Source organism: Talpa occidentalis, unplaced genomic scaffold, assembly GCF_014898055.3.
Source record: "Talpa occidentalis isolate TD23 unplaced genomic scaffold, MPIMG_talOcc4v2.1 talOcc4.10, whole genome shotgun sequence".
NCBI lineage: Eukaryota > Metazoa > Chordata > Mammalia > Eulipotyphla > Talpidae > Talpa > Talpa occidentalis.
Genome location: NW_023600993.1, coordinates 83,885,456 through 83,912,612, shown reverse-complemented (window position 1 = coordinate 83,912,612; position 27,157 = coordinate 83,885,456). Strand labels below are relative to the sequence as shown.

Genomic DNA, 27,157 nt, shown 5'->3' with positions numbered 1-27,157 from the left:
GGGCGCGGCGCGGCGCGGCGCAGCGGCGCGGGAGGTGAGTGCGGCGGCGCCGGCGGCCGGGCCGGGGCCGCGGCGCGGGGCGGAGTCGCGGAGGCGGCGGGAACGGAGAGGAGTGTGGGCTCGGGCGCCGCGGCCCGGCTGTCCCCGCCTGCCCGGGCGGCGCTGGGCGCGAGGCGGCGGGGTGGCTTCCCGGGCTCTGTAGGCAGTTACTTGAGGAGGCGACGCGGGCCGCCGGGAAGCGAGGGCCCAGCCGCGCCGCCCTGCGCTTCCGCTGAGAGCCGGGCCGGGGCCTGCGCGCCTCGGGCCCTCGCCTGCCGCTCCCCGCGCGGGGCGCCCGGGAGGACCCAGAGTCGCTCTGTAGGGGGAAAGGCCGGGGCTGCCCTGTAACAGTTCTGCCCGGGGTTTGAACCCTGTGTGGCCCCGTAACGGGGCGCTGTCTGCTTGCCTGCAGTTCTCGGTTTCCTCCTCTGTGCAGTGGGCAGATGGGCTTGACTTGGGGATTAAATGAGATGGTGCATGCAGAAACAGTATGTGGCCCGTGCGTATTTGCTGGACGGATTCATTCTTTTTAAGAATTGGGACATGAATAGGTAAAGCCCCGAACTTTTAATAGTGGCGGTAACAAATTCAGATTATTAATAATTGTATTTTGCAGTACATCTGTACGTGTGTTTTAGCCCACTGGCTGCCACTTGGAACTGTGCTTTAGGAGATGCTTTCGCTTTCCAGGACAATATTCAAATCCAGTTTTGAGCTGTTCTCAGGAATTTGTTGTAATGGGACGGGTTTGGGTATATGCAGACCAATGCACTAAGACAGTAGCTCCTGACACTGATTTTTTTTTTTTTTAAGATTTATTTATGCATACAAGAGCAGGGGTACAGGCCAGAGATGCGGGGTCGGGGCGGTGGGGGGGTGGTGGTGGTGAGAGGATCCACCAGAGACAGAGTGGGGAACAGAACAGGCAGACTGACTGAAATACACTGCTGAGAGGAGCAAGGGGAGAGACAGGAGAGGTCTGCCTCACCATGTGGGTTTCTCCCTGGCCGGCCTGGGATTGAACTCATGCTGTCGAGGCTGTGGATTGCTTCATAGTGCAGTACTTTAACCCTTTGTGCCACCAGGGAGGCCCCCGACACTGATTTTTTGTTCCGGTGCCTGTTTCAGTTGAATTCTTAGAACAGGATTTTTAAATCACTGCCTTAGAAGCCAAGAATCCACTACCAAATACTTCGTTTTCCAGCCTTGAAGGAGATTTAGTTACTATTTGATAAGTTTGGAGAAGAGCTATGCATGTTTCAGGGCTTACTTCGAAATGCTGAATTTTTAATAAACTTTATTTTATTTATTTTTTTTTCAGTTTTCATATGTTTATTTATTTTTTAATTAATAATAAATTTTATTTTTATATTCCCCATACAATTTCAACCCCCCCCATTCTGACCCCCGTCCCTCCCCTCCTGCCCCCCACCCCCCAAAAAGTGTCTCTGGTTCATAGTTTTTTGTTGATTTTGATTTTCACTTTCTTACAGTTATTCATTTTCCTGGTCCCTTATTTAAGTTTTCTAGATTCCTGCTATGAGTGAGACCATCCGGTATTTTTCTTTTTCTTTTTCTTTCTGGCTTATTTCGCTGAGCATGATCCCTTCCAGCGCCATCCATGTTGCTGCAAATTGCATGTGTTTATCTTTTTTAAATGCTGAGTAATATTCCATGGTATATATGTACCACATCTTCTTGATCCAGTCATCTATGTTTGGGCATTTAGGTTGTTTCCAAAGCTTAGCTATTGTAAATAGTGCTGCTATAAACATAGGGGTGCAGGTGCTCTTTGGAATTGATGTAATAAACTTTATTTTAGATTTACAAAATTATTACAAAACTGCTACAATGACTTCTCATATAACCCATACCCAGTTTCCCCTATTTTTAATACTTTACATTACTATGGTTACATTTATCACAGTTGATGAACCAGTGTTGATAAATCACATTAGCTCAGTTTTTCCCTAATGTCCTTTTTGTTACAGGATATCACATTACATTTAGTAGTCATGTTGTAACAGGGTGGTCCCTCTCCCTGTCCTATAACAATGTCTCCTTAGGTTCCTCTTGGCTGTGATAGTTTCTCACACTTATTTTAGATAAACTTTACAATTTTGAGTCGTACTGGTCAGATATTTTGTAAAATGACCCTCAGTTGGGCTTTGTCTGATGTTTTTCTTATGGTTACACTGAGGTTATGGTTTCTCGGGGAAAGACCGCAGAGGTAAAGTGCTAGTCTCATCACATTACATCAGTGATGCTCGCTAGCAGTGTGTTATTACTCTTGATGCTAATCCAGTGACTGACTTGAAGTAGTCAAGTTTTTCTACTGTAAAGTTACTCCTCTCCCCTCCCTTTTCCATATTGTTCTCTTGGAAGAGTATGGGCTATTATGAGGAGTGTGGAGTTATGCCTCACACAGGCAGATTATTTACATAAATTATTTGGAATTCTTTTCTATGGGGAATTTGTTACCCTCATCCACCCACCTCCCATTTATTTACTCAGTCATTTATTTATGTTAGTGTTACCTCATGGATATTTATGTTCCTACTTTGGGTTCAAAGCCAGTACTATTTTATTTTGCTGCTCAATTTGTTACAACTTTGGCCATTAGGAGATCTTCTAGTTGACTCCTATGTCCCTTTGACATACCCCAGTAAATATGTTGTTTCGTTTTGGGTTTTTTGAACACTTTTACTTCCTGCTGTAGGCTCATCTTGTATATATCCTCCCTCAGTCCTAGAATTAATCATTTTTCCAAGGAGCTCTGGTTCCTTTTACTGGAGAATAGTATTGGGAACAAGATCTGGGTGCCACTAGGATGCCCTTGTTTCTAGGCCCTCTCAGAGGACAGAGCAAAAGATATATGTGTGTATTCTAACCTGTGTATAGATACATATCTGTAAATATTTCTGTATATAGCCATCTGTATGTATAGTAAGCTAAACATGAGCTTATACTGATGTCTACACCTCTCATCCATTCCACACGCATTATTCTAGCCTCCTTTTCTGGCTTATCTTATATAGCCTCCCATCCCAACTGTACCAAGCCTAGTTCACACCATCTAACATCCAATTACTTAGTTGTTGAGTTCCAGTATAGTGTATAGTGTATAGTGGTGTCAGAATTAACAACCATATCAACTAGAGTACAGTGCACATGTCCAGTTCTTTTGCCTTCAGTTTCATTGCCTCCACTCATTTACAGAGTTTCTAAGGTCAGTACCCGATGTCCCCCACCCCTTCAGTGAAGTGGTTTAATACATTTGTAATATATCTAGATTCAGAATGTCACAATTCTGCATTCCATCCTGGCATATTCTGACCTCCTAAATGATTTTTTGGGGACATAAAGTTTCCTCTTTGCCCTATAAAGTTCTGTGGATTTTGACAAATGCTGGATGTGTTTGGTCACCATTACAGTATTATACAGAATAGTTTCCTCTCCTTCAAAGATAATTTGAAAATTCTTTTTTCAGATTTCGCCTCAACAATTCTGTTGACTCTCTCTTCAAAATATGTCTGTAACCTGACTTTACCATCTCTACAGCCACTACCCTGGTCACTGCAAGCATGGTTTTAAAAAAAATGTTATTATTATAAATAACCTCCTAACTAGTCTCCTATTTCCAGTTTTGTGCACCTAATTCTGTTCTCAACACAGCAGCCAGGAAACCATTTTAAAATGAGTTACATCATGTCAGTTCTTTTCAAAGGAAAAGCCAAAATCCTTATGTCTTGTTCACTGTCCTTGTTTTCCTTGGTCATAAAGCACATTCCTGCCTTGGGTCCTTATTCTTTACAGTTCCTTCATCCTCGGAGATTCTAGTGAATATTCATGCCTTGTTCCTTACTTTCTTCTTGCCTTTGCTGCAAGCATCTTCCCCTACCCTGACTACCTCATGTAAAATAGCACTGCTTTCCTCTCTCCCTTTTTTCTCATAATACTTACCCCTGACATTTTATCTTATGTGTATGTGTGTGGTTGAGTGCCTCCAATTGGGTGGAAACTCCATGGTAGGAACTAGAATAATACCCTACACATGGGAGATACTCAATAAATCTGTCAATAAATCTGTGCCCGAAGAATGAATATCTAAGACCACTAGTGTCTGGTATTCAAGAATGCACCTCAGGGGGTCTAGTAACCTTAAGAAATGATTATCATGTTTGGTAATAAATATGTATGCACTTTTAATTAAAATCTGGTAGGCGTATAGGATTTCCCTGGTGTATAAAAATGTCTGCTCTTAAGCTGGTCTGGACTAACACAGAGGACTAGAGACATTGCAGAGCAGTCAGCTCTGCCCAGACTCATTGGCAGAGCCTAAGCCATCCCCATGTCCCTTCTCATTGGTAAATGAGATGGTTGAGATATATGCCCATGCTTTTTTTTTTTTTTTTTTGAGATTTATTTTTACTTATGCAAGAACTGGGGGCACAGGCCAGAGGCAGGGGAGGATGAGAGGATTCACCAGAGGCAGATCGGGGAGCAGAACAGGCAGATTGACCGAAATATACTGCTGAGGGGAGCAGCGGGCGAGACAGGAGAGATAGGTCTGCCACGCCAAGTTGGTTTCTCCCTGGCCGGCCGGGAATTGATCCCGTGCTGCAGAGATGGCAGACAGCTAAACAGCGCTCTGCGCTCTACCTGCTGCGCCACCAGGGAGGCCTTCTGCCCTTGCTTTAAAGGTGAGAAACAGAGGTATAGGCTTCATCATTTACCAAGTATTTGAATTGGACCCTGGAACAAACTCAGGACCTGTGCTGTCCAAGGACTTACAGTGGAACTAGTTCAAACAAACAAACAAAACCAAGGGGCCTTCCTGGTAACGCAGGGGTTAAACTCTCAACACTAGCAAGCTATTTATTGCCAGCCACTGCAGCATGAGTTCAATCCCCCTCCAGAGAGGTGACCCACATGGCCCAGCAGACCTCTCCTGTCTTGCCTGCTGTTCCCCTCAGCAGTGTTTTTCAGTAAATCTCCCTGTTCTGCTGCTCACTCTGTCCCTGGTGAATCCTCTCACCCCCGGCACCTCTGGCCTACACCCCAATTCTTGTATACTTAAATAAAAATTAAAAAAAAAAAAAAAAAACTTAGGACCCCAAATGTAGTATTTCTCAATAAGGAATACATTTTGAAATTTAACTCCCAACATATGTAGATGATGTAACTGAACAAAAAAAAAAAGAGAGAGGGCATCCCTGGTGGTGCAAGAGGTTAACACGCAACCTATGAAGCTGTCCGCGGCTACTGAAGCACGATTTCGATCCCCGGCCAGGGAGCTACCCACCTGCCGCAGCAGACCTCTCCTGACTCGCCTGCTGCTCCCCTCAGCAGTGTATTTCAGTCATTCTACCTGTTCTGCTCCCCACTCTGTCTCTGGTGAATCCTCTCACTCCCCCCAACACCTCTGGCCTGTTCCCTAGTTCTTGTATGCATAAATAAATAAATATTTAAGAAAAAAAAAAAAGAAAGAAAGAAAAAACTTTGGGACACAATACTGACCTTTACCAATGTGATGTTTTCTGTTGTATTTATTAAAGTTATGATTAATAAAGTAAAAAAGTGTTAGTTGTAGCTTTCCGTACGGTTTTCATGTCTCACTAATGAGTCAGAACCAGAAGTCTGAAAACCATTGATTTAGTGAGTAAGAAGCGACTTGGGCTCTGCAGGAGTCAGTCAGTTTGAATCCTGACTTGGCCACTTGTCAGCCAAGTTACTCTGGGGTAGGCCATGTAACTTCTCCAAACCTCAGTTTATTCATCCTCATTAGTAAGCCCTGCTTCCCACAGTGATTGTGAAGTCCTCTTCACAGTTTGCAAATGATTCACTGCTACTCTGTGACCGGGGGATAAAGCCTGTCACAGGTTGTTGCAGGATGAGTAGGATTCGTGTGATTTCTGTAATCAGGAAAGGAAAACCAAGAATTTCTGGCAGGCAGACTGGGAAGTAAAACACAGGGTACAGTGAAAACTGGACAGGAATCCTAAAGCACACATAATATGTACAGAGCATTTGATGTTTTCTAGAATATTTTTACCACCACCTTTCCCTTATACCTGTTTTGTCCAATATGGGATTCCTTTAGGCACACATTATTGTAGTTAATTAAAATTAAATAAAATTTCATTCCCTTAGTAGCTCCATGTGGCTGCCGGCTACCATAGAGAACACAAATATAGAACATTCCTGTTATTGCAGAAAGTTTTGTTGGACAGTGTTTCATTAGATCATAACAAACGGCTTATGAAGGAAGTAGATGGCACATGGATTTTTCTTTTAAATTATATTCCTTGTTTAGTACCTCCCTGCCTCCCTCCCCCGAACAAAAAGCCTGTTCATTTTCTTATGGCCTCTTCTTCTTCTTTAGCCAGTGAAATCAGTTTATACATGGCTGCAATCACAGTGTTTGTTTATTTTTAAATTTTTATCTTGTACTTTGTATGGATCTTTTACCCATGCATGATTCTGTAACATCCTTGTTGCAGGGAAGAAGGGGGTGTGGGCCAGAGGCGCAGGGGTGAAAGAATTCACCAGCGGCAAGAGTGGAGAACAGAAAAGGCAGATTTATTGAAATATACTACTAAGAGAAGCAGTAGGCAAGACAGCAGAGGTCTGCTGTGCTGCAATCAATGTGCATATAATTGTTTTCTTTTTTCAATTAATGTCATTTTGTAAAGACTTGCTGCTGACCTGATACATGTTTCTATTTGCCATTTTAGTGAAGGGGATATGTGCCATGATATACTTTAATTGGCTTAAATTAAATTGCTTCATTGTTGGACACATTAGTTTCTTCCTGTTTTTCAATATTGTGAATAGCACAGCTATGAACTTTTTTGTACCTGAAACCTTTTTCTTCTTTTGAATTATTTCCTTACTGTAAATTCTAGGAAGTGAATTATTCAATTAAAGGATATAATCACTTTTATGGCTGTTGTTACATTCTGCTTAATTGCCCTTTTAAAAAAAGCCTGAAAGCGATAGCTTTTTGCAGGTTATTGTTGTTGTTTGACTCATGAGAACATGGTCTCTAAGAGGTCAAGAGAACCAAAGTGTAGCTAATTGTTGATAGATTCAGAGTTGTAGCCCTTCCCACCTCATCCCCCATTCCTGACTCCTGGCCCCATATTTATATTGTATTGCAAATACTCCTAACTATGTTACTCTTAGTAACATTAGTAAATCTAAGTATTGACAAGCCCCGTAGGCTTGTTACAACCTGAAGCATAAAGTTTGGGGCCAAAGGCCTTAAAAAAAAAGTGTATTTATGAAGTGCAACTGAAGAAATGAGAGAACTTTGGGATTTATCTGGTGGTGCCCTGTCGGGGTTGGGGAATGTATGTTTTCTCAAGTGAAGTTATTCACACAATCCCTGAGGAATTCAATTTGGGGCCAGTTTATGAGCCACCCGAACAATCTGCCTGGTGTCAGAGCATTATACCTTGTATTTGACCAAAAATGGTATTCCTGAGCTTCAGGCCCCACCTGATTCACCACACTTGGATCCAATTAGATTGGATCCTTTCCAGAAGTCAAATCCTTCCTGAGAGGATGAATAACTGCCGCTCTGAGGATTTTGAAAAAATAAAAAAAAGACTGCAGACTTTGAAGTCCACTCCTGAAGAAGACAGAAGTGGTGCTAAAAGTAGCCGCCCTCTAGGCACAGGCACATACCTTCCTCCAAAACTAGGTTGAAAGGGAGACATGCATTTGTATAAGGTACATATGCATTTGTGTAAGTCCTTCTCTGTTTATGTAGAAGGTCATTTTTGTGGTCCTGTACGTAGTCATTCTTCCATTATGGAAAAATGGTACAAAGCTCTGAAGCCACAGAGCCAGTTTGGAGGAAGATCTTTAGGACAGCTTGTTTAGCTAGGGCTGTGCCAGAGGAATCTGATGCAGGCCATGGGTAAAATTTAAATTTTTCTAGTTGCCACATTAAAAAAGTAAAAAGAAAAGGATAAATTTCTTTTCATTGTAGTAAAATAAATATACACAAATATTGCCATTATAACCAACTGTAAATATGCACAGTAATTCCTCACTTGACATTCTTGATAAGTTCCTGGAAACTGCAACTTTAAGTGAAACAATATATAATGAAACCTGGTCCTCCCCGCTAACATTTCATTGTAATGAAACAAAAGGAAAGGTGTTGGAAAGATTTTGAGGACCTGTGGCATTCACAGTGTTATATAATCATCGCCACTTTCTATTTGTAGAATTTTTTCATCACCCCAAGCTGAAACAGTAACTTCGCATTCTTCCTCTCCCTGGTAACCTAGTCTAGTTTCTATTTCTATGAATTTGCCTATTCTAGGTACTTCATATAAGTGGGATCATAAAATATTTGTCCTTTTGTGTCTGACATATTTCCCTTAGCATAATGTTTTCAGCATTCATCCTTGTTGTAGCCTGTGTCTGCATTTCATTCATTTTAACAGCTGGATAATACTCCTTTATATGTGTACACTCATGTATAGTTTAAGGACCTTTTGATCAGTGATGGACTGCATGTGATGGTGACTGCAGTAGGCTAAACCATAGTGCGTAGGTGTATAGTAGGCTGTACCATCTAGGTTTGTGTAATTAATACTCTGTGATGTTCAAACATTGCTGAAATTTCCTAACTCATTTTTCAGAACTCTCCTGGTCATTAAGCAATATGTGACTGTATATCACATTTCCATCTTTTAGCTATTGAAAATAATACTTCTGTAAACACTGGTGTACAAGTGTCTCTTTTGAGTCCCTGTTTTCAATTCTTTTAGTGTATACCTGGGAGTGGAATTGCTGGATCATATGGTAATTCTATGTTTAATTTTTTGAGAAACTGCCAAACTGCTTTCCAGTTTGTCTTTCCACTTATTGATAGTGTCCTTTGATGCACAAAAGTTCCAAGTTCTACTGAAACGCAATTTAGTTTGCCTTTTGTTACCTGTGCTTTGGGTGTCATATCCAAGAAATCATGCCAAGTTTGATGTCATAAAGATTTCCCCTTATGTTTTCTTCTGATGAGTTTTAAATGTTGACACTGAGAGCCCAGGACCTCCTTATCAGGAGTGAGGGTTCTTGAACTTTATGAAGATAGAAATCAGACGAGTCTCAGAGAAAAACAAAGCTGTTTATTAAGCCAAACAGACAGGAAGCAGGCTACCCCATAAGCAGGGCAGCCCCCTTGTTCACAGTGTTGGGTACATTTATGGGGGATTGTATTGTAGGGGCAGGATATTCAGTTGTTTTTGGGGGGAGAATAGGGACTTTTCCTGGAATTGGGGTGCCACCTTTCCCCCCCTTTATATGATCTGGGCTTTCCTGTCATGGCTGCCTGAAAGTATGTCATTTAGTATTATAATGTCATTTTTTTAGGTCAGATTAAGTGCGCTCCTGTTTCCAACCAGCTCAAACTGGTTTGGGGTGGGCTGCAGGCCAGATCCAGTGTGTTGCACAGACATTCTTGTGCACTCAACTGTCAACCAAGAACTGTCTGTCTCACCCACCTATCTCAGTTTTAGCTCTTAAGTTTAGTGGTATAAGGTAAGGATCAATCTTTGTTCTTCCACATGTAGATATTCAGTTTTCCTAATATTATTTATTGAAAAGACTGTCTTCCTCTGTTGAATGGCCCTGGCATCCTTGTTCAGAAACCAATTGACTCTATCTGGGCCTCCCAGGTGGCGCAGCGGTTGATCACTGGGTTGCGAAGCTGCCTGCAGCCTCTGCAGCGCTGGTTCAATCCCCGGCTGCTCCCCGGCCACTGGAGGAGGGTCCCACATGGCGCGCAGACCTCTCCTGCCGCCCGCTGCTCCCCTCAGCAGTGTACTTGGGTCCTTCTGCCTGCTCTGCTCCCCGCTCTGGCTCTGGTGAATCCTCTCACCCTTCTGCACTTCTGACTGTACCCAGTGCTTGTATAAATAAATAAATAAATCTTAAAAAAAAAAAAAAAAAAGAAACCAATTGACTCTATCTATCTATCTATCTATCTGAGAATTTATTTCTGGACTCTGTTCTTGTCCATTGGCCTAGATCCTTAAGCATTCCATACTGTTTTGATTATTATAGCTTTGTAGTAAGTTTTGAAATTAGAAAATGAACCTTCAACCTTGTTCTTTTTCAAGGCCAGGTGAAATTAATAACATAACTTATTTTTTTAAAGATTTATTTTATTTATATATACAAGAGCTGGGGTGTAGGCCAGAGGTGTGGAGGGGTGTGTGTGTATGTGAGGATTCACCAGAGACAGAATGGGGAGCAGAACAGCTGGATTGAGTGACATACACTACTGAGGGGAGTAGTGGGTGAGACAAGAGAGGTCTGCTGCACCATGTGGGTTAGCTCCCTGGCCGGGCATTGAACTCATGCTGCAGTGACTGCCAATAGCTTCATAGCACTGACTGAGACTTAACCGCTTGTACCACCACGGAGGCCCCAACACAACCTATTTATCCAGTGTATCATTTCAACATGTAATCAATATGAAACAATAGGGAGACATTTAACATTCTTATTTTCATACTATGTTCTAAATTGAGTGTGTATTTAACTTAACAGCCATCTTAGTTTGTACTAGCTGTATTTCAACTCTGAATAGCCACATGTGGCTCATAGCTACCATATCACACAGCTCAGGTTTAGCAAAAATTACATTGTGGCACAGATCTCTGAAAACACAAAGGATTTATAATCATATGGGTCTGGTTCTTAGGTAAGTTAGTCCCGTTCTTATTAGGGCTGGCAGAAGAAAGCCACTTGTGGGTGCTGTGTTAGAGGACAAGCAGTTCAATCATACCAGGGTAGGAGAGCAATAAAGAAGGTATGTTGGGGAGGTGACCCTTGAGCTCAGCCTTGGAGCTAGAGTTAGGGCTTCACCAAGAAGTCAAAAGTGGGCAATGACATTCTTGACAGTGTGCAACTTGTGTAGAAGCCCAGAATTTTTAAAAATCCCAGTGCTCTAGAGAACTATAGGCAGTTCTTTCTGTTGGACCAGTGTGTGAGGGGCAGGGGGCCTAGTAGAAGGAGAGGCTAGAGAAGTGGACTGAGGTCCAATGCCACCATTGGTCACTATGCCTCTGTTGTCCATGTCTCTGCTTCTCTTATTTGGGTTACTAACTGTAGTCCCTCGATTGTTCTGGCTGTGTCCACTCTGGTGGCTCCCCTTCCCCCATTTATAATGTACAACAGATCATATCACTTCTCAGGACCTTCCAATGCTTCATGTTTTACTCAAAGGGGAATTGTCAGGGTCCTACAAAGTGTACCCCTACTCCACTCTGAACTCACTTCCTTCATCTGTCCCTTCCAAGTACTCTCTCTCGCAATTTTTGGTGTCATTTCCTGCCCTGGGGCTATACTTGCTTTTCTCTCTGCTGAAATATGCTTCCCTCAGATGTTCAAATGGCTCACTCACACTTCATATCACTGTCACTTCAATGAGGCCCTTCCTATCACCCTATACAAAATTAATGACACCCCTAAGTTTTTTTTCCAAAACAATTGTCACTACCTAGCAAATCATATCTGGATGTGTGCATTGCCTGTCTCTGTCCTGAGGTGTATGTCAGGAGAGCAGGGATTTGTCTGTTTTGCTCACTCTGTTCAGTGCTTGGTATTTGATAAGTATTTGTTGAGGGAATGGATGAGAAGCAAAACCCGAGACCTTCAGTAAATGTATGTTGATTTGAGATTCTTGTTGAAATGTTTGCATTTACTTATTTATTTTCCCTAACTTTGTATTTGGAAAATTTCCCAACATACCAAAGTGTTGAAGAATGGTCCAGTGGCGATCTATATATCTTTCACTTAGAGTCAAGAATTGTTAACATTTCACTACAATCTCTTTATATATTCTTGCATGTATGTGTATGTTTGTGCAAGTAGAGCCATTAAAAATTCAATTATATAAATATAACACTTACCTTACCCTTTGTAGGTAGAATTTGCTCTGGAGAGTGGTAAACCAGAGGCAACCTCAGGCAACAGGCACCTGGGACCATGGCCTCCGACCTAGACTTCTCACCTCCTGAGGTGCCTGAACCCACTTTCCTGGAGAACCTACTACGGTATGGACTCTTCCTGGGGGCCATCTTCCAGCTCATCTGTGTACTGGCCATCATTGTCCCCCTTCCCAAGTCCCATGAGGCGGTGAGTCCATCCCTGTGAACCTCAGCTCCTCTGACTTCCTGGCTGGGTACTAGGTAATAAAAATAAATAGCATAGCAATGAAGATTAGCAGGGACTCAACTGGGCTTTAATGATTTAGCGTGCCCCATATTCCTACTTGGTGGCATTGAAACACATGGCTAATACTTTGTTAATGTGTGTGTTATGCCATTTTTTATTTAGTGCCTACTGCATGTCTGTGCAGCCAAAAGATATGGTATCTGTCCTCAAATAGCTTCTAGGACTTTGATGAAGGCCAGGTATGAGAAAAATGTTTCTTTGAAAAGTACAGGGTATGGTAAGATCTTACCCTGGGGTAGAGCCTGGGCTGTTCTCCCTCCCCCAGGGAAATGGATCTGCACATGCAAGGGACTGAGGGAAGACTAAAGGAAAGGATAATTCCAGGAACTGAATGAAGGTAACTGTGGCCATGAGGGGACATGCGAAATGCAGGCAGAAGAGTGGGCTTTATGTGAGAGTGATCAGATGTTTTGTGGGGTTTTTTTTTTTTTTTGGCTATTGTTTACTCTTGATTTCTATGGGTCTCTTTATTCCCCTTCCACTACCCTCCCTTTCTCATGACATTGATTTGTTAGAGAAAGCAGGTCATCCAGGATTTGGCTGATTACTTTTCGTGGTGTCATTTAACATGTTTCTCTCTTCCCCATATTTTCTACCAACAGGAGATTTGATCTAGGAGCTAGATTCAATTCAGATCTGGTTATTTGGTGAGAACTTGTAGCTGGTGCTATATACTTTCTGTTGTATCTCCTCAACATGCGCATGGTGTCTGGTTATCACACATTTAGAGATTCTAGGATTGGTTAGTGGACTGAAGTGGTATTAAGTGCTTCCTCCATTATAAAATCCCATTAACATTTTACCTACATGGTTTTAGCATTTATCATTATTAGATCCATTATTTTCTTCTGCATTTATTAACTGGAATTATCCAGTGAAGACTTTCCTCTCGTCTGTATGGTTACTCTGAAATGCTGTTCATACTAAAAGGCAGGATAAATGTTTGGTTCTTTCCCCTTGTTGATCAATTTTTAGTGTAAGGAGTTTGGACTCCAACAAACTCCAACAGGGATCAACAAAACTTTGATTTTCATAGCATTTTTAATATGTATTTTTTATACTTGATATTAATTTTAGTTTTTTTCCTAATGTTCAAATGATCTCAATTGTAGCTGCACCAAGTTGTGTGAGAGTTTGTCTGCTAGGGAAGCTCGTTAGAGACTCACTGTCTAGGGTTTTTTATTGGGGACATTTATGTAACATCTACCTAGCTCAGACCAGAATCCCAGGCTTCCGGAAGGAAAGCAGGTATTCAGCATTAATCATATTGTTTGCACAAACAGTTTAGGCACAGTAATACATTTTTATCAAGTCTGGGAATTGTGGGAACCACCCAAAATCCAATTTCCCAGATGCTGGCCCAGGGCCAACCTTGTAAGCAGGACTTTTCTAAGAATGTCTTAGAAAATTCTACCCTGTGCACCTACAATAGACTTATTATAATTTATAAATAGTTATATTGATCTTTACTACTAACAACTTAGAATAAAATGTAGGTTTCATTTGTTAGCATATGTCCCAGTGGGAATGTTTGATCAAAGTGCTGCATTTAGTAATTCTTTTTTTTTTTTTTTTTTTTTTTGTGGGACCCTTGCCAGTGGCCGGGGAATAAACCGGCACTGCAGAGGCTGCGGGCAGCCTCGCATTCATTTAGTAATTCTTTTCTTCATATAGGCGTACTCGTTCTTGACAAATAGTTAATTGCTTCAGTTTGTTTTTAATTTTTAGAGATTTTTTTTCCTTTTGGATTTAACTTGAAATTTATGTAAAGCATTTAAGTACATGTCCCAAAGTCAAAAGTATGTAATAAGATAGCCACAGAAGTTGCCTTTAATCTCAGTATTCTCTCTTATTCCCTCTGCCCTCCCCCGCATAGGTAATCATTTTTATTACTTTGATTTATCCTTTTTTTGTTTCTTTATAAGACATTAGAAAATGCATATGTGGGTGTGGTGTGCATGTACATATGTATTCCTAGTCACCCTGCGATACACAAAACATAGCATGCTATTAAACATGGTTATACTCACTTCTCTCTTCACTAAACAGTATACACTGTCTTCTGGAGATCCATATATCTTGGACATGACTATGTCCCATAGATCCTTTGCCAACTTATGTAGCTGGGAGGTTGCTAGGGATTTACTAACCCAGTGGGAAACCCTAATAAAGGAGAAGTCTTTGGCTGGAGATGGAGAAGGAACATGCTGAATTCACTTTTAAATAGGTGGCTTTAAAATACCCAGGTAGTTCTATCAAATGAGCGGTAGGGTATTTCAGTCTATAGCAGGAGGAGCGTATAGACTGAGTGTTGGTCAGTATTTGGGAGTTAACTGAAGTAGTGGGAGGTGAAGTCTTCTAAGAAGATATTATGGAGTAAAACGAGAAGAGGAAAAATAATGAGAAGAAGGTATAGACGGAAGCCTTGAGGAGCTCTAACATTTAGGGAACAGGCAGGGGAGGAACAGCCAGTGAGAGTAGAGGAAACCTTGGTGAACATGGACAGGCTTGTGGCCTCTGGATTGTGCTGTCCATCTCCATATCTTATGGTGTTTTGAGAAAGAGACCATGATTGAAGTTTTTCTACCCAAAGTTGTATCACACTCTAAAAATATAATCCCTGTGCACTTGAGCTCTGTCCACACTGACACAGTATGTTATTGGACCTTATAAATAACAAACATTTTTACTATCATTGATTACTGATGAAGCCTCCTGAGTCCCAAGGGAGGGAGTTGATGAATGTTCTTGTTTTTGTAGGCAGAGATGTAGTCAGAGGTGTGTGGCCTTGTAGTGAGCTCCTCCGTTTACCTCCTATTTTGTTCTTAACCTTAGGATGGCTACAGAGGCCTGGTTCACTATATCACACTTTAAGAAGAATGCGTGTCCTTTATTGATCTCTTTGAGGTTTTTGGTGACACAGAGTGTTAAAGTCTTTTGAGGCAGGGACTTGACAAAGGGCTTAATAATATACCTCCTCCACCACCAGTCTGCTATTTAGAGGTTAATGTGGGACAAAAAGCCTCATCTTTTAAAATGTAAATATAGTATATAATAGCTCATTTAAATTTATCTTGCAGTTTAGTGGATAATTATGAATTATCTGTTATGAATTATCTTCATAACTGAAGCTTACCATTTTAGCTTTTTTGTTTGTTTTTTAGCTTTTCAGTGAATCAGTAGCAAAAAAATACAGTGCTGTTAATTTGACTTTTTATTGGTGCATCAGTCCAGCAAATACCCTAGTTATGCAGAGATTTTACTGCCAGCTTTCCTTTTTGTGCCCCCATTGGGCAGCCTTTTCTCACTCCCTGGACTCCTAAATAAGTGGAAAGGAAACAGTCCTCTGTACATAAACAATCTGCAGAGAGCCAGTGTATGTTGAGACTGCTTAGAGGTTGTGTCTAGCAGCTAGTTGGGATTTGGAATTTGGATGGGGAGTGGGAAAAGAAGAGAATTTTTCTTGGGATAAGGAAGCCTATGGGGACAATTCTGGGCATTTTAGGCCACCCTAAGGGAGGAGGGAAGTGCATGGAAGTGGAGGGTGGCAGAGGTAGAAAAGGGCAGAAGTAAGGGCCTCCGCTGGTGGCGCAGAGGTTGAGCGCTGGGTGGCGAGGCTGCCCGCAGCCTCTGCAGCGCCGGTTCAATACCCGGCCACCAGCGAAGGTCCCACAAAAAAAAAAAAAAAAAAAAAGAGGGCAGAAGTGAGAGTGGAAAGAACAAGTTTGTTCTCTTTGCTGGTTTCCTTAGGGCAAAAATCATCCCTCTTGTTCAGCCTACAGAAACAAGGTTTATAGTGACTTTTTAGGTCACAAGATAATATTTTTGGCTCCCAATGATGGGAAAGCCTTTGAAAGGCAAAGGAATGTCTTTCCTGTCATTCTAGTAAGCCGATTTTTTGCAATTAGTTTATGACTTTAGTACTTTAATACTTAGCAGATCATTTGAAAGCTCTTTTGGGGGTAATCAGGGAAAAAAAAAAGGAACACATGAAAATGCTTCCCACCCCACCCCCTTCCTTTTCATTTTAGGAGCAAGAACTGGTTTGCAAAATGAAAACCAAAGTCCCGAGAACCTAAGCCAAATGAGAACATTTTTCTCCTTGATACCTCATTAAACCAAGACTCGAGAAAACAAACATTTATTTGAGCCTTATTGAGGCTTGGGTCACATTTAGTCTAATCATTTTCTTGTAGGCTGGATTCTAAAGTATAAGATACTAGATCCTTATGCTGTTTCCTACTAATCCAAGATGGCAGATATGTTTCCTCTCTCAAGCCAGGTCTGATTGATTTTATGGTGGACGTGGTGAAAGGATACTGGGACTGCTTCTAGCCTCCAGAGTAAAGAAATTGATTAGTGGTATCTACCATGAGCAGAGGGCTTGGGAGTAGTAGTTCAAATTGCTTGCTTTAGGCTGCTCCATGATTCTCCATCTGGCTGCACCCACATGGGGAATTTTCAAAGGCTTTGTGCTGCACCCATAGAGATTCCAGTTCTCTGAAGCCTCAGATCAGTATTTTCTTAGAGTGTTGAGGCGATTCCATTATGCAGCCACTGTTCTAGTTCTTAGACCATTTCCCTGAAGCACAAAACCAATTTTGGGAGGACAGGAGGTATTCAGTTCTACACATGTTAAGTTTGAAATAATAGCACGACATCCAAGTGGGAAAGGATGAGCTAGCCAGAAGTTGGGGACCTGGGAATTATTTTATCAACATAGCATTATTACTTGAAACCCAAGAATGAGTTGCTGAGTTTTCAAGGGAAATTAAGATTCAGGAAGGCCTTAACATGAGGCATGCCTAGTCTGTGCTTGAAGTAGCTTCTGTGCACTGTAGGCACACTGAAAAAATGCAGGTGCTCTCTCAAAGTAGGGCAGCAGATGGTTCTCCAGAGGTCTGGGGCTGCAGGACCCCCATCCGTTACCATCTGTATCCCCTCTGTCTCCCTTCCCTGTTAGTCTCCTGCCTTTCACTTCTCCTGCCAAGACCCTGCTTCCTCTGCCTGCTGTCCTGTGGTAAGATGAAACATGGCCACTGACAGCTCTGTGTTTATGTCTTTCAGCTGCAGCATCCCAAAGGGAGGCTGCCTTCTGGCTGAGTCCCAGTTCCAAAATTCCCAGGGAAGGAACCGTGGCGGCCCAGCTTGGAACAGCTGTGACCAGTGTTGGGAAGGGAGGGTCCTATAGAATGATCACTGAGGGTCAGGGAGGGTGGTTCCCAAAGGATCAGGAGTGCTGTTCAGACAAAACTGGGGTCTCCATTTCTTTCGCTCTCTCAGGAGACAGGGTCGAGCAGTGGGCAGAGGGCTGGAGACTGCAGCCTACTTGAAAATCACCTAACCACTGAGCGCACATGCAAAACCTAGTCCCCCAGAGATTGGGCAGTGAGAATGGTTGAGTAAGGGCTGCTTAGTTTCATCACCACTCTGTGTACAGGCTGCTCTCCTTCAGTTTGGTTTCAATAGGACAGAACTCTTAATAGGGAGTTCCTGAGATCCTTGGGGACCCCTTGTTAGGCTTCAGAAGTCTGTGAATGCCCTGAAGTTGTGTACAAAAATGTGATGGTTTATGTTCTGGCATATTTTCTGGAATGATAGTATATAGCTTTTCTAAAAGTGGAGTGCAGTAATTTAATGAGGTGGGAGCAAAGTCGTAGGCGTTAAGGAGTGGGTGATGCGGAAATAAAGGTAGGGAACCCTTCTCCCCTCTCTTCCTGAAAGCCTGCCTGAGCTTACTCCTAAGCCTGTTTTGGATCAGTTTCTACACAGCATGTTGATCCAGTCACCCCTAAGCAAGTGGGTGTTGACTTTTAGTTGAGTGACTCATGTAGCAGATAGTAATAGTTAATCTGGCAATTAACCATCAAGTCTCCTAGTAGTTTAAATGCTGACTTTCCAGTCTCTTCATATGTTTATTTCACATCTTCCCCAGGCAGCCCTGAGCAGGGACCTTTACTGTGCAGGGACCTTCCACTCTGCTGGCTGTGGATTGTATTAATGGGGAGTCTTCCCATTGAAAGGTCAGAAATCCAGCCTCTACAATATCTCTAGAAAGAAATAGTAGTGGCTTTTAGAACTAGGAATTTCAAGATTCAGCTGAATTTGGAGGCTGTAAAGGTATTCAGGGCTCTGTCTTTTCGACTCGAGACTTTCCTGCAACTTCATTCTGGAAAATGGCTGCAGCAGACCTGGCCTACATCCTTCTCACTCATGATTTACTAGCAAGAGAAGCCATTTCTTTTCCTAAATCTCATGGAAGGCATCTGCTTAGCCTATTGTGCTACATACTCACACCTTGTCCTAATGGGAAGGACAGTGGGTACCCTTTCAGGCCAGGCCACATTTAACTGGTCATTACTGTGATCACCATAACTGAGCATCCTCCCAGAACCACTTTAGGCAAAGAACAGGGCCCTGATGGAAAAGGGATGCTGGGCAAAGGCAGCTAATTATTGCCCAGCATTATGATCTAATGGAGAATTCACCATAATGGATGGCAAGAGTGGGGCTTTCAGTGTGATGCCCACGTAGACTTCACTGTCGCCAGAAAGTTGTGCAGTGTTTGGAGCCCTGACAAGGAGCCTTACTGGGGCAGTGGGGTAGTAACGTAGAAGTTCAGGACCCTTTTAGAAAATTTTGCAAGAGAGTCTTAATTTTAAACTTGACCCCTGAAAAGTAATTAACTTGGGCAAGTGTATACCCATTCTCAACACCTTAAGAGACGGACTTGCAGAACCTTTGTAATTCTGCGCTTTTTTTTGTTTTGTTTTGTTTTGTTTTTAAGCTTGGGAGGAATTTGCAGTCGAATTGGTCAGCAGGATGTTTTTTTATTTAATGAGCTGTTCCTGAGAGATTGCTGTGTGTTGGGCAGGGTGAAGGTATAAACATGGTCTTGAGATGTGTACTGGCTCGTGGGTGAGATGGCTGGACACATGAGGAGCCACAGAAGGGGGAGCCAGGGGGAAGGGCCTTCCGTCAGGCTGAATTGTATCTGGAATGAGTCCCCAAGGCTGTTCTCACTAATCACAGTTCTCGCCTGCCAAGCCCGTCCTGGACTCTGTGTCTCCATTCGCCTGTTGAGCCCACATGGACAGCCTCCCCCGCTCCTGGTTCCAGCTAGTCCTATCCTCTCAAGGCCAATGCTAGTTCCACCTCCACAAGGTCTCTGCCCACACTCTGCCCAGGTTCTTGGGCAGGAGTGTATAGCTGGACGAACAAGAGCATCAGCATACCTGGCCCAAGTGCTGGTCTACCCTGTCTCCCCAAGCCCAGGGCCATGGGCTTTCATGCCCAGACCAGAGTTCTTCAAGGATCAAGTGAGAAAATGTGTGTGAGACAGCTGGAGTACAGAGTGACTTGCTTTGCCTGGACCATATTTAGAGGAAAGTCTGTGCAGAATGATATTTGGTCCTGATTTATTGGACTAAATCCACACTGAAATGTGTAGTGGAAATCACAGAATTCTTCGTGCTTTCCCTGCTGGAAGGAGTTGATGCATTGTGGCACAGATTCGATTATTTGAGTCTGATGAATAGCAGCAATTTTCTGGCCCGTAAGCGGCGGTGGAACTGCTTCATTATTGATGAGGTCTGTGTCCACAGAGGACGCCTCCACAAACCCAGGAACCACCTGGTGGGGGAGGTTTTCTTTTATTCCAACAGTGAGTTGTGCTGAGGAAACTTGAAACTGGCTTCAGAGGAGGCAAGGTGTCCCCAAGTTTAAAGATGTAGAGTTTGGAGTTCTGTTGTCTGCCTGACATATTGGCAGTGTGCATTTGAGGAGAAATGAAATGTCAGCCATTCATTCAGTCATTCTTGCCAGGAATTTGGAATTCCAGTGCTGTGTGACTAGGACCCCAGTCTCCAGATCACACACATAACAGCCGTCTGTCACTCTTCCCTGCAGCTTGGGAAGGTGGCTGTGCCCCATGGGCCAGTCACCAAGTCTCATTGAACCTCAGTTTCCTCACCTTCAGATGGGGCTCACAGTGAGTGGCTGGCTCATCGGGGTGATCAGAGACTCAGTGAACTGATGTTGTGATGTACCCCATGGTGCATGTCCCCGCAGGTGGTTTTCTTCTTCATTACCCCATGGTGCCCAGCACAGAACCTGCGCACACTGGGTGCAGAGAGGTGATGAGGGCTGAGCACCTGGGCAGAGCTTGAAAGGGAAGAGATGCTGGCCAGTCACCCAGAATGACAGACAGAGAATTGCCTGCTGAGGGACAGGGCAAAGGCCGAAGTGGAGGCCATGCTGCAGCTCTAGGAACTTGGTCTTACATAAAGAGGAAGCCAGCTGTACTTTTAAAGGAGAAAACGGACAGGGTCAGGGCTTCAGGAGAATAAGCTCTGAATGCAATGTGGCAGGTAGTAAGGAGAACCTGTGGGAGGCCAATAGATGAGGGGGCAGGAGGAGACCGTATGGTCTGGACAGGTGCAGCGGTGTGTGTCCAGAGGACCCAGGCAGAGTCTGGAGCTCCTTTGGGAGTAGAATGGACAAAACCTGGGGACAGATTGGATTTGGGGGCTGGGGGGATGGTAAGAACTCAGAAATGACTCGCAAGTTTCTAGCTTGGGTAACTGGGTGGGTGACAATGCCAAAAACTGAGATGGGGAAGAGAGGAGGAGGTCTGGGGTGAGGAGGAGACAATACATTCAGATGACTCGATGACTGTAATGTGTACACGCCCACAGAGAGCTGCTTTCAACTGTAAAAAACAAAGCATGACTCGAGCACGAACCCACTTTCCTGACTCTCTTAGGAACTTTAATCACAAATAAGGTTCTGAATGACCTACCGGCAGATAAAATCTAGACAAACCATAGTGGTTCCAGGGCTGCTAAATGGAGAGAGGAGAGTAACTTAGACTGTTGGGCTCCAGCAGCCCCAGGTTCCTCGGGAGTTTGGGGAGGTCGATAGCACACGACCAGCAAGAGCGAAGGTTCAGGTCCTGGCTCTGCCACTCGCTGAGACTTTATGCAAGTCACAAACCTTTCTGAATGTCTCTCCTTTTAGCCATAAAATAGGGCTCCTTATCTTATTTTGTGGAGCTAAAATCTATTCAGACCATTTAACACAGAGCCTGGCTTATTGTAAATAACAAAGATCAGCAGCCCTGGTGGTGGTGGTTGTTACTGGTGGCAGTTGCTTTGTCTAGCTGTGCTCCAGGGTATGTTTACTGGATTTAAAATCTTCTTGTGACCTCTGTGCCCATGGAAAAAAGTGAAACCTTGTCTTAGTAACTGCTACATTTTTGTGGTGATAAGAATGAAGTTCCCACTGTTGCGGTAGATTTTGCCTGTTAGTACATTTTCATTCATTCATTCATTCATTCATTCATTCATTCATTCATTCTTCATTCAACAACAATGGAAGCTGTCCCAAAGAGCTCATGATTAGTAGGAGAAAACAGCCTGAAAACATGTAACTCCATAGTAAAATAATAATGACATCACAAGATTCTTGGGCAGATAGGGCTGAAGGTAGAGGGGCAGAGAGGAAGACTACACTGTGTTCTAACGCTGGATCAAATATTGGGGAGAGGTTTGCTGCTGACCAAGGAAAGAAGGTTGGTCCTTCATAGAGGGAACCAGCAGAAGCCCTGGGGCCTGACCCAGTGTAGTGGGTGGAGAAGGGCCCAGATGAGACTGGAGACGTAGCCTCCTTAGATGAGAGCCCAGGTGTGGCACACGAGACTGTGAGTGATGGAAAACCATGGCTGGGCCTAAGGTGGGAGGTGCAGAGGTCAGATCTGCACATAGGAAAATTCCTCTGACATGTGCTTGAGGAATGGCATGGAGAGAGCGGGGCTTCCTTAGCATTGGGGAAACTGAAGTAGGAATTTTGATGCTAGAGAGTGGCAGACTCGAGTTTGAGGAGGTTGAATGAACAAGACCTGGTGACCGTTGGAGGGTGAGAAGGGGAGGTCTCCGGGACTGTGCTCGGCCCAGAGGTGGAGAGGTGCACAGCTTGTTCAGGGACCCTTGGCATGAGTCCTAATTGTCTCCCGGCCAGAGAGGTCCGGGAGGTGCCAGAAATGATGAGATGCATTAAGAGGATCCATATATGGCGTGAGAAATGCACAGGGATGGCAACTGGGGCTCTGTGACTGAAATGGGGGGAGGCACCCTGCTTTGAACTCAGAGGGGCTTCGCTGGAGGTCCTGACAGTCTGGGCCTGGGCAAGTTCCCTATCAAAAATCTATTTCTGTAATTAATGCTTTTTTGCCACAGGCACTCAGGGACCTTTTGATTCCTTCTGGCCTCACAGGGACTCCACTGGGGACATTTTTGCCCCCAGGTCACCAAAGGTATTGTGCCTGTGAGGTTTGCCTTAAACAGTAGCCTTTGCACTGGGCTCTGCAGACTCAGCGTGTGTGCACTTAACACACTGGCTCCTCTGAGGTATTGTTTTGTTTGTTTGTTTTTCTAATGGGCTGACTTTTCTTTTGCCAAGTTACACAAACAGTATCAGCCAACGGTGGGGGGAGGGGCAGAGTCAGGGCTACAATTAGAGGCCTGGCCAGCAGAGGAGCTGGCCCAGCCATATCTTGGGGCGATCAGCCGTGGCTGCCTGGCCTTTACATCTGGTGTCTCAACTGGGAGGCAGCAGGGCAGAGAGGAGATGATGATAAGAGGACGCTGACGGGCTTCTGGACTGGGCCTTCTGTCCATCTGCCCTTCCCCAGCCATGGTCCCGCCTCTTCTGTCAGGGGCAAATAGGGAAGGATAGAAAGTAATGTGAGCTGAAAACTGGGAGTTGGCCGTTTAAACATGGGGAGGTATTTTTCTCTTCTAGGAAAAGTATGCTTCTTCTCAGAAGCCTTAATGTACTTGTTTTCCTATTTTAAATAAGAGAAACATTTCCCTACCTGTCTTGGGGATAGCCACTGTCAGCCTGTTTCTTCCACAGAGGGATGTGGGACCAGTGTCACCAGATATTTAAGGTTTTCAGGAAAAGCACAGAATTCTGACTGAGTGAGAAATCTCCCATTGCTGCAAATTCTTAAAAATAAACACTGCAGGCCAAGTGAAGTCTGCCTGGATCTTTGGTTGATGTTCTCTGGGCCGCTGGGCCTCGCTGTCTGGCCATGACACATTGTGATTTATCATCCAGGGAGGAGGGGTCACTACACAGGGTGGAGTCCTCTCTAGGTTCTGAGTGGCGGGGCAGACCAAGACACTTCCCTAGTGTCCACCTCTTTATCAGTATTAAACCAAATTTTTTGGGTAGCAAATCACAATGTACACAACTGACAAAAACCGGAGCTGCCCCAGCTGTAGGGAGAGGCTGCAGTTCTGCCCTGAGGCTGCCCTCTCCCCTCTCCCACAGGGCACCTCTGCCAAGCTTCACACCTGCTGTGTGCACACTCACCCCTCCCAGCCCTGGCATTCTGTGGGTTGCATGGGAGGAGGAAAACGGCAGGGCCAGAAGGAAAGCAAGCCGCAGTAGGGCTGCCGCACAGCCAGCTCCTACCCGAATTCTGCCCAGTCCCCAATACACAGTGGCCGGCTAGCCATTGGGCATCACCACGCTTACCGGGTGCTTTCCATGCATTTTTACCTCCTCACATGAAGCTTGCAAGGGCATTCTCATTTCACAGGTGTGTACACCAAGACACAGGAAGGGGAAGTGAGTTGCCTACAGGGTCACTTGGCTAGAATGTGGAGGAAGGTTTCAGATTCCACACAGGCCTGTGAGACTCTTCAGGCTGTCTCCTCCACTTGGGGCCTCTGTTATCTTCACTGAGAATTGCCCCACCCTGGACGCAGTCCTGTGTCTATGTGGATTCTGGGTCCCCTAGTGATGGTTTCTATCCCCATGTTTCTGTGGCACACTTCAATTTGCAAAGTCCTTTCAGACGTGAGCACATTTTATGGTGTCAGGCTTGACTCATCTAAGCAGGACTCCTTTTTATCACCATGCAGGAGGCAGAACCATCTGAGCCCAGAAGTGCTGAGGTGACAAGAAAGCCCAAGGCTACTGCTCCTTCAGCGAATAAGAGGCCCAAGAAGGAGACCAAGAAGAAGCGGTAGAAGAGGAGCCTGCAGAGCCCGGCAGGCGAGCAAGGGCCTTGGGACAGCCCTCTTGGGACTCAGCGTTCTCTCCCTCGATCTGTCCCAGGCTCAGGGTCTGAGTGGCTGGAACGCCCTCTGACCACAGAGATGTGGACAGTCACGACAGTGCGTAGGCCCCAGCCGGGCAGGCTACCACTTCCTCTTCCTTCTGCTTCCATGGCAGTTTAGAGCCAAGGAGACTGAAATGCCATTTAAGCAGAGACTAACTTAATAGGTGCAGATGTCAAGTCAGCTCACAGAGTTACATTTTTTTACTTAATCATCATATCCAGCCTCAGTCACCCCCTCCACCCGCCCGGTGGGTTTACACTACATTTTAGAGTCATTATCTAAGATTGCCAGGCACCGCCCTCTCCCCTTCTTTGTGTACAACTCGTCTCCTCCTAAATAGTCACCATTGTCTCTGCTTGTGCAGATGGAACCAGGCCAGGCCTCACCTGTTTGTTTAGGTCAAGATATCATGGCCAATGCTATGTTAGTGATCCCACTAATGCCACAGCCAGGTCTGGCAGGGGCCTGGTGTGAGCCAGTGGAAGGCCTGGGCCAGGGCCAGGGCAATGCTTACTTCTCTTCCAACTGATGGAAGGGATTTGGCTGAATGAGTGCATGTTCCTTGGGTCCAAACTTCCCAAGCATCCGAAATGGGGAGTTTGCCATCTCAAACCAACCTCTTCCCCACCTATTATAGCACAGTCAAGGTGTGCCTTCGGCTTTCATATGTTACCCTCCCCCTGCAATTCTTTCGTCCTCTGACCTGAGGAAAAGTTATTTGGGGAAGTAAATGTAAATAAATGGCCCATATGTTGTAACTCCAATGTTGTCTCCTGTGTGATGATGAGGAACTCTGCCCTTTGGGCCCAAAGAAGTAGGATGGGCCAGAGTGGGGTGGGTGGGGAAGTAACTCTGGGACAAGTTTTCAGGATGGGTTCGGACAACTACTTATGTGGCTCTTAGTCACTGGAAACACTTGTTAAAGCTGATGCCTATGTTAGAGTTTCCACTGGGGCCAGGCCCCACTCATTCCCAGGTTCCTGTTGCCTGAGGAAGACCCTGCTTGATCTCAAGAGTAGCTTGAGAAAAACCAAAGAGGCCTCACATGGCTTGGGGCCACATACATCTAGTCACATGAATCAGCTGCCAGGGAAAAACCTCCTCTCTGTAGTAACTCGGATTTGCACGGCTTATTTTCAATTTGCCAAACACTTTCCCAAATGTCACAACTGCTGAGAGGGACTTAAGGAATGAGCATGTACCAGCTCCATTTATTTTTTTTTTAACGATTTATTTATTTATTTATTTATGCATATAAGAACTAGGGTATAGGCCAGAGGTACGGGGGTGGTGAAAGGATTCACCAGAGACAGAGTGGGGAGCAGAACAGGCAGATCTACTGAATTACACTGCTGAGGGGAGCAGCGTGCGAGACAGGAGAGGTCTGTTGTGCCATGTGGGTTAGCTCCCTGGCTGGGAATCGAACTTATGCTAAAGTGGCTGATGATAGCTTCATAGTGCTGAGGCTTAACCCCTTGTGCCACCATGGAGGAACCCAGCTCCATTTTAAAGGTGGGGAGGCTGAAGTACAAATTAGTGAGTGCTGGAAGTTAGACTAGGCTCAAGTCCAGAGCCCTTTCCTTGGTGTTTAACAACTACCAAGTGAACACAGACCTGGGGCTCTGAGGGTTCTACCATGCTGTGGAGGGCAAAGGGCTTCCAATACCCTAGGTTTCAGAGGTAATAGGACCTGTAGTTTCTGCATAACAGATGGCCAGGCTTGGCCAGATACTAGCATGAGAAGGGGCTTCTGCTGAGTATTTCGGTTCACATAGACTGAGAAATGAGGATTTTTAAAAAAAACCCAAAGTAACTAACCTTGTTGGAGACTCAATGTAAATAAGCTTTGTGTGGTGAGTTCTCCAGTGGGAGAGCAGGGGGAGCTGTGGGAGCTGGGCAGAGGACTCACCCAACTCATGGGGAGTCAGCACTGCCACTGGGCAGAAAGGAAATGACCAAGGGAGTATGGAAGACCCAGCTGGCATTGAGACAGAGGGAAACTGCTGGATGAGTAAGGGTCAGACCTTTAGAACGTACCTGTTCCAGCTTCCTGGAGGGGAAACAGCTTCTGACTCAGGAGTGGGGCTGCCTCAGTAGGTCTTACTCTCTTAAATTGTTTTCCATACAGACTGTTTGCTGGAGAACAGCTCTAGGAAAGAAAGGTGGGTGTTCTCCAATCCACTGACCCCTCACTGCACAGCTATTAAGGACAGTTTGTAACATTTAACTATCTTGGCTTCTAGAACCACCCTCTGCCCTCCCACCCCACACACACACCTGATTTTCCTCCTGCATTACTCGTTCCTCCTCATCAAGGGGATCTCAGTCCTTGGTCCTCTTATCTCTACATATATTCTCTCAGAGATCCCATCCAGGCTCATGGCTTTAAATACCAGCTGTATGCTGATGTCTCCCAAAGGAATCCCTCCAGACCCTTCTCCCAAGCTCCAGACTCATATATCTGGCTTTCTACTCAATGTCTCCATTGGGATACCAAACAGACATCTCAAAGCAAATTCCTTATTTCTCACCCTCTCTGGTCTAGCCAGAGGGTATAGCCATACCCCTGGGTATGGCCGCATCCTCCTCACAGTCCATTCTGGACAGAGCAGCCAGTGGAATTCTGCTAAAACCTGGAAGATCATCTCATTCCCATCTCACTCAGGTAAAGGCCAAGGTCCTCCCTAGGACCCTCAAAGATCTACACCTCCACCTCTCTGACCTTGTGA

The 27,157-nt window shown here is 44.6% G+C and overlaps 1 protein-coding gene across 1 annotated transcript; it reads left to right on the top strand.

Annotated features, from left to right (window-relative positions):
* On the top strand, window positions 1–25,246 carry MANBAL (mannosidase beta like). Its single transcript, XM_037495416.2, has 3 exons — window positions 1–34; window positions 11,987–12,198; window positions 24,228–25,246. Exons 2-3 carry the CDS (start codon window positions 12,049–12,051, stop codon window positions 24,333–24,335), a joined length of 258 nt encoding a protein of 85 aa, XP_037351313.1. The 5' UTR covers window positions 1–34; window positions 11,987–12,048; the 3' UTR covers window positions 24,336–25,246.
* The last annotated feature ends 1,911 nt before the right edge of the window (window positions 25,247–27,157 follow it).

What these genes read in the sequence shown, in the direction of transcription:
- MANBAL (XM_037495416.2), top strand. Translation starts at nt 12,049, where the DNA reads ATGGCCTCCGACCTAGACTTCTCACCTCCTGAGGTGCCTGAACCCACT. An exon ending in TTCCCAAGTCCCATGAGGCG is followed by an intron (nt 12,199 to 24,227) that starts GTGAGTCCATCC and finishes ATCACCATGCAG; the next exon opens with GAGGCAGAACCATCTGAGCC.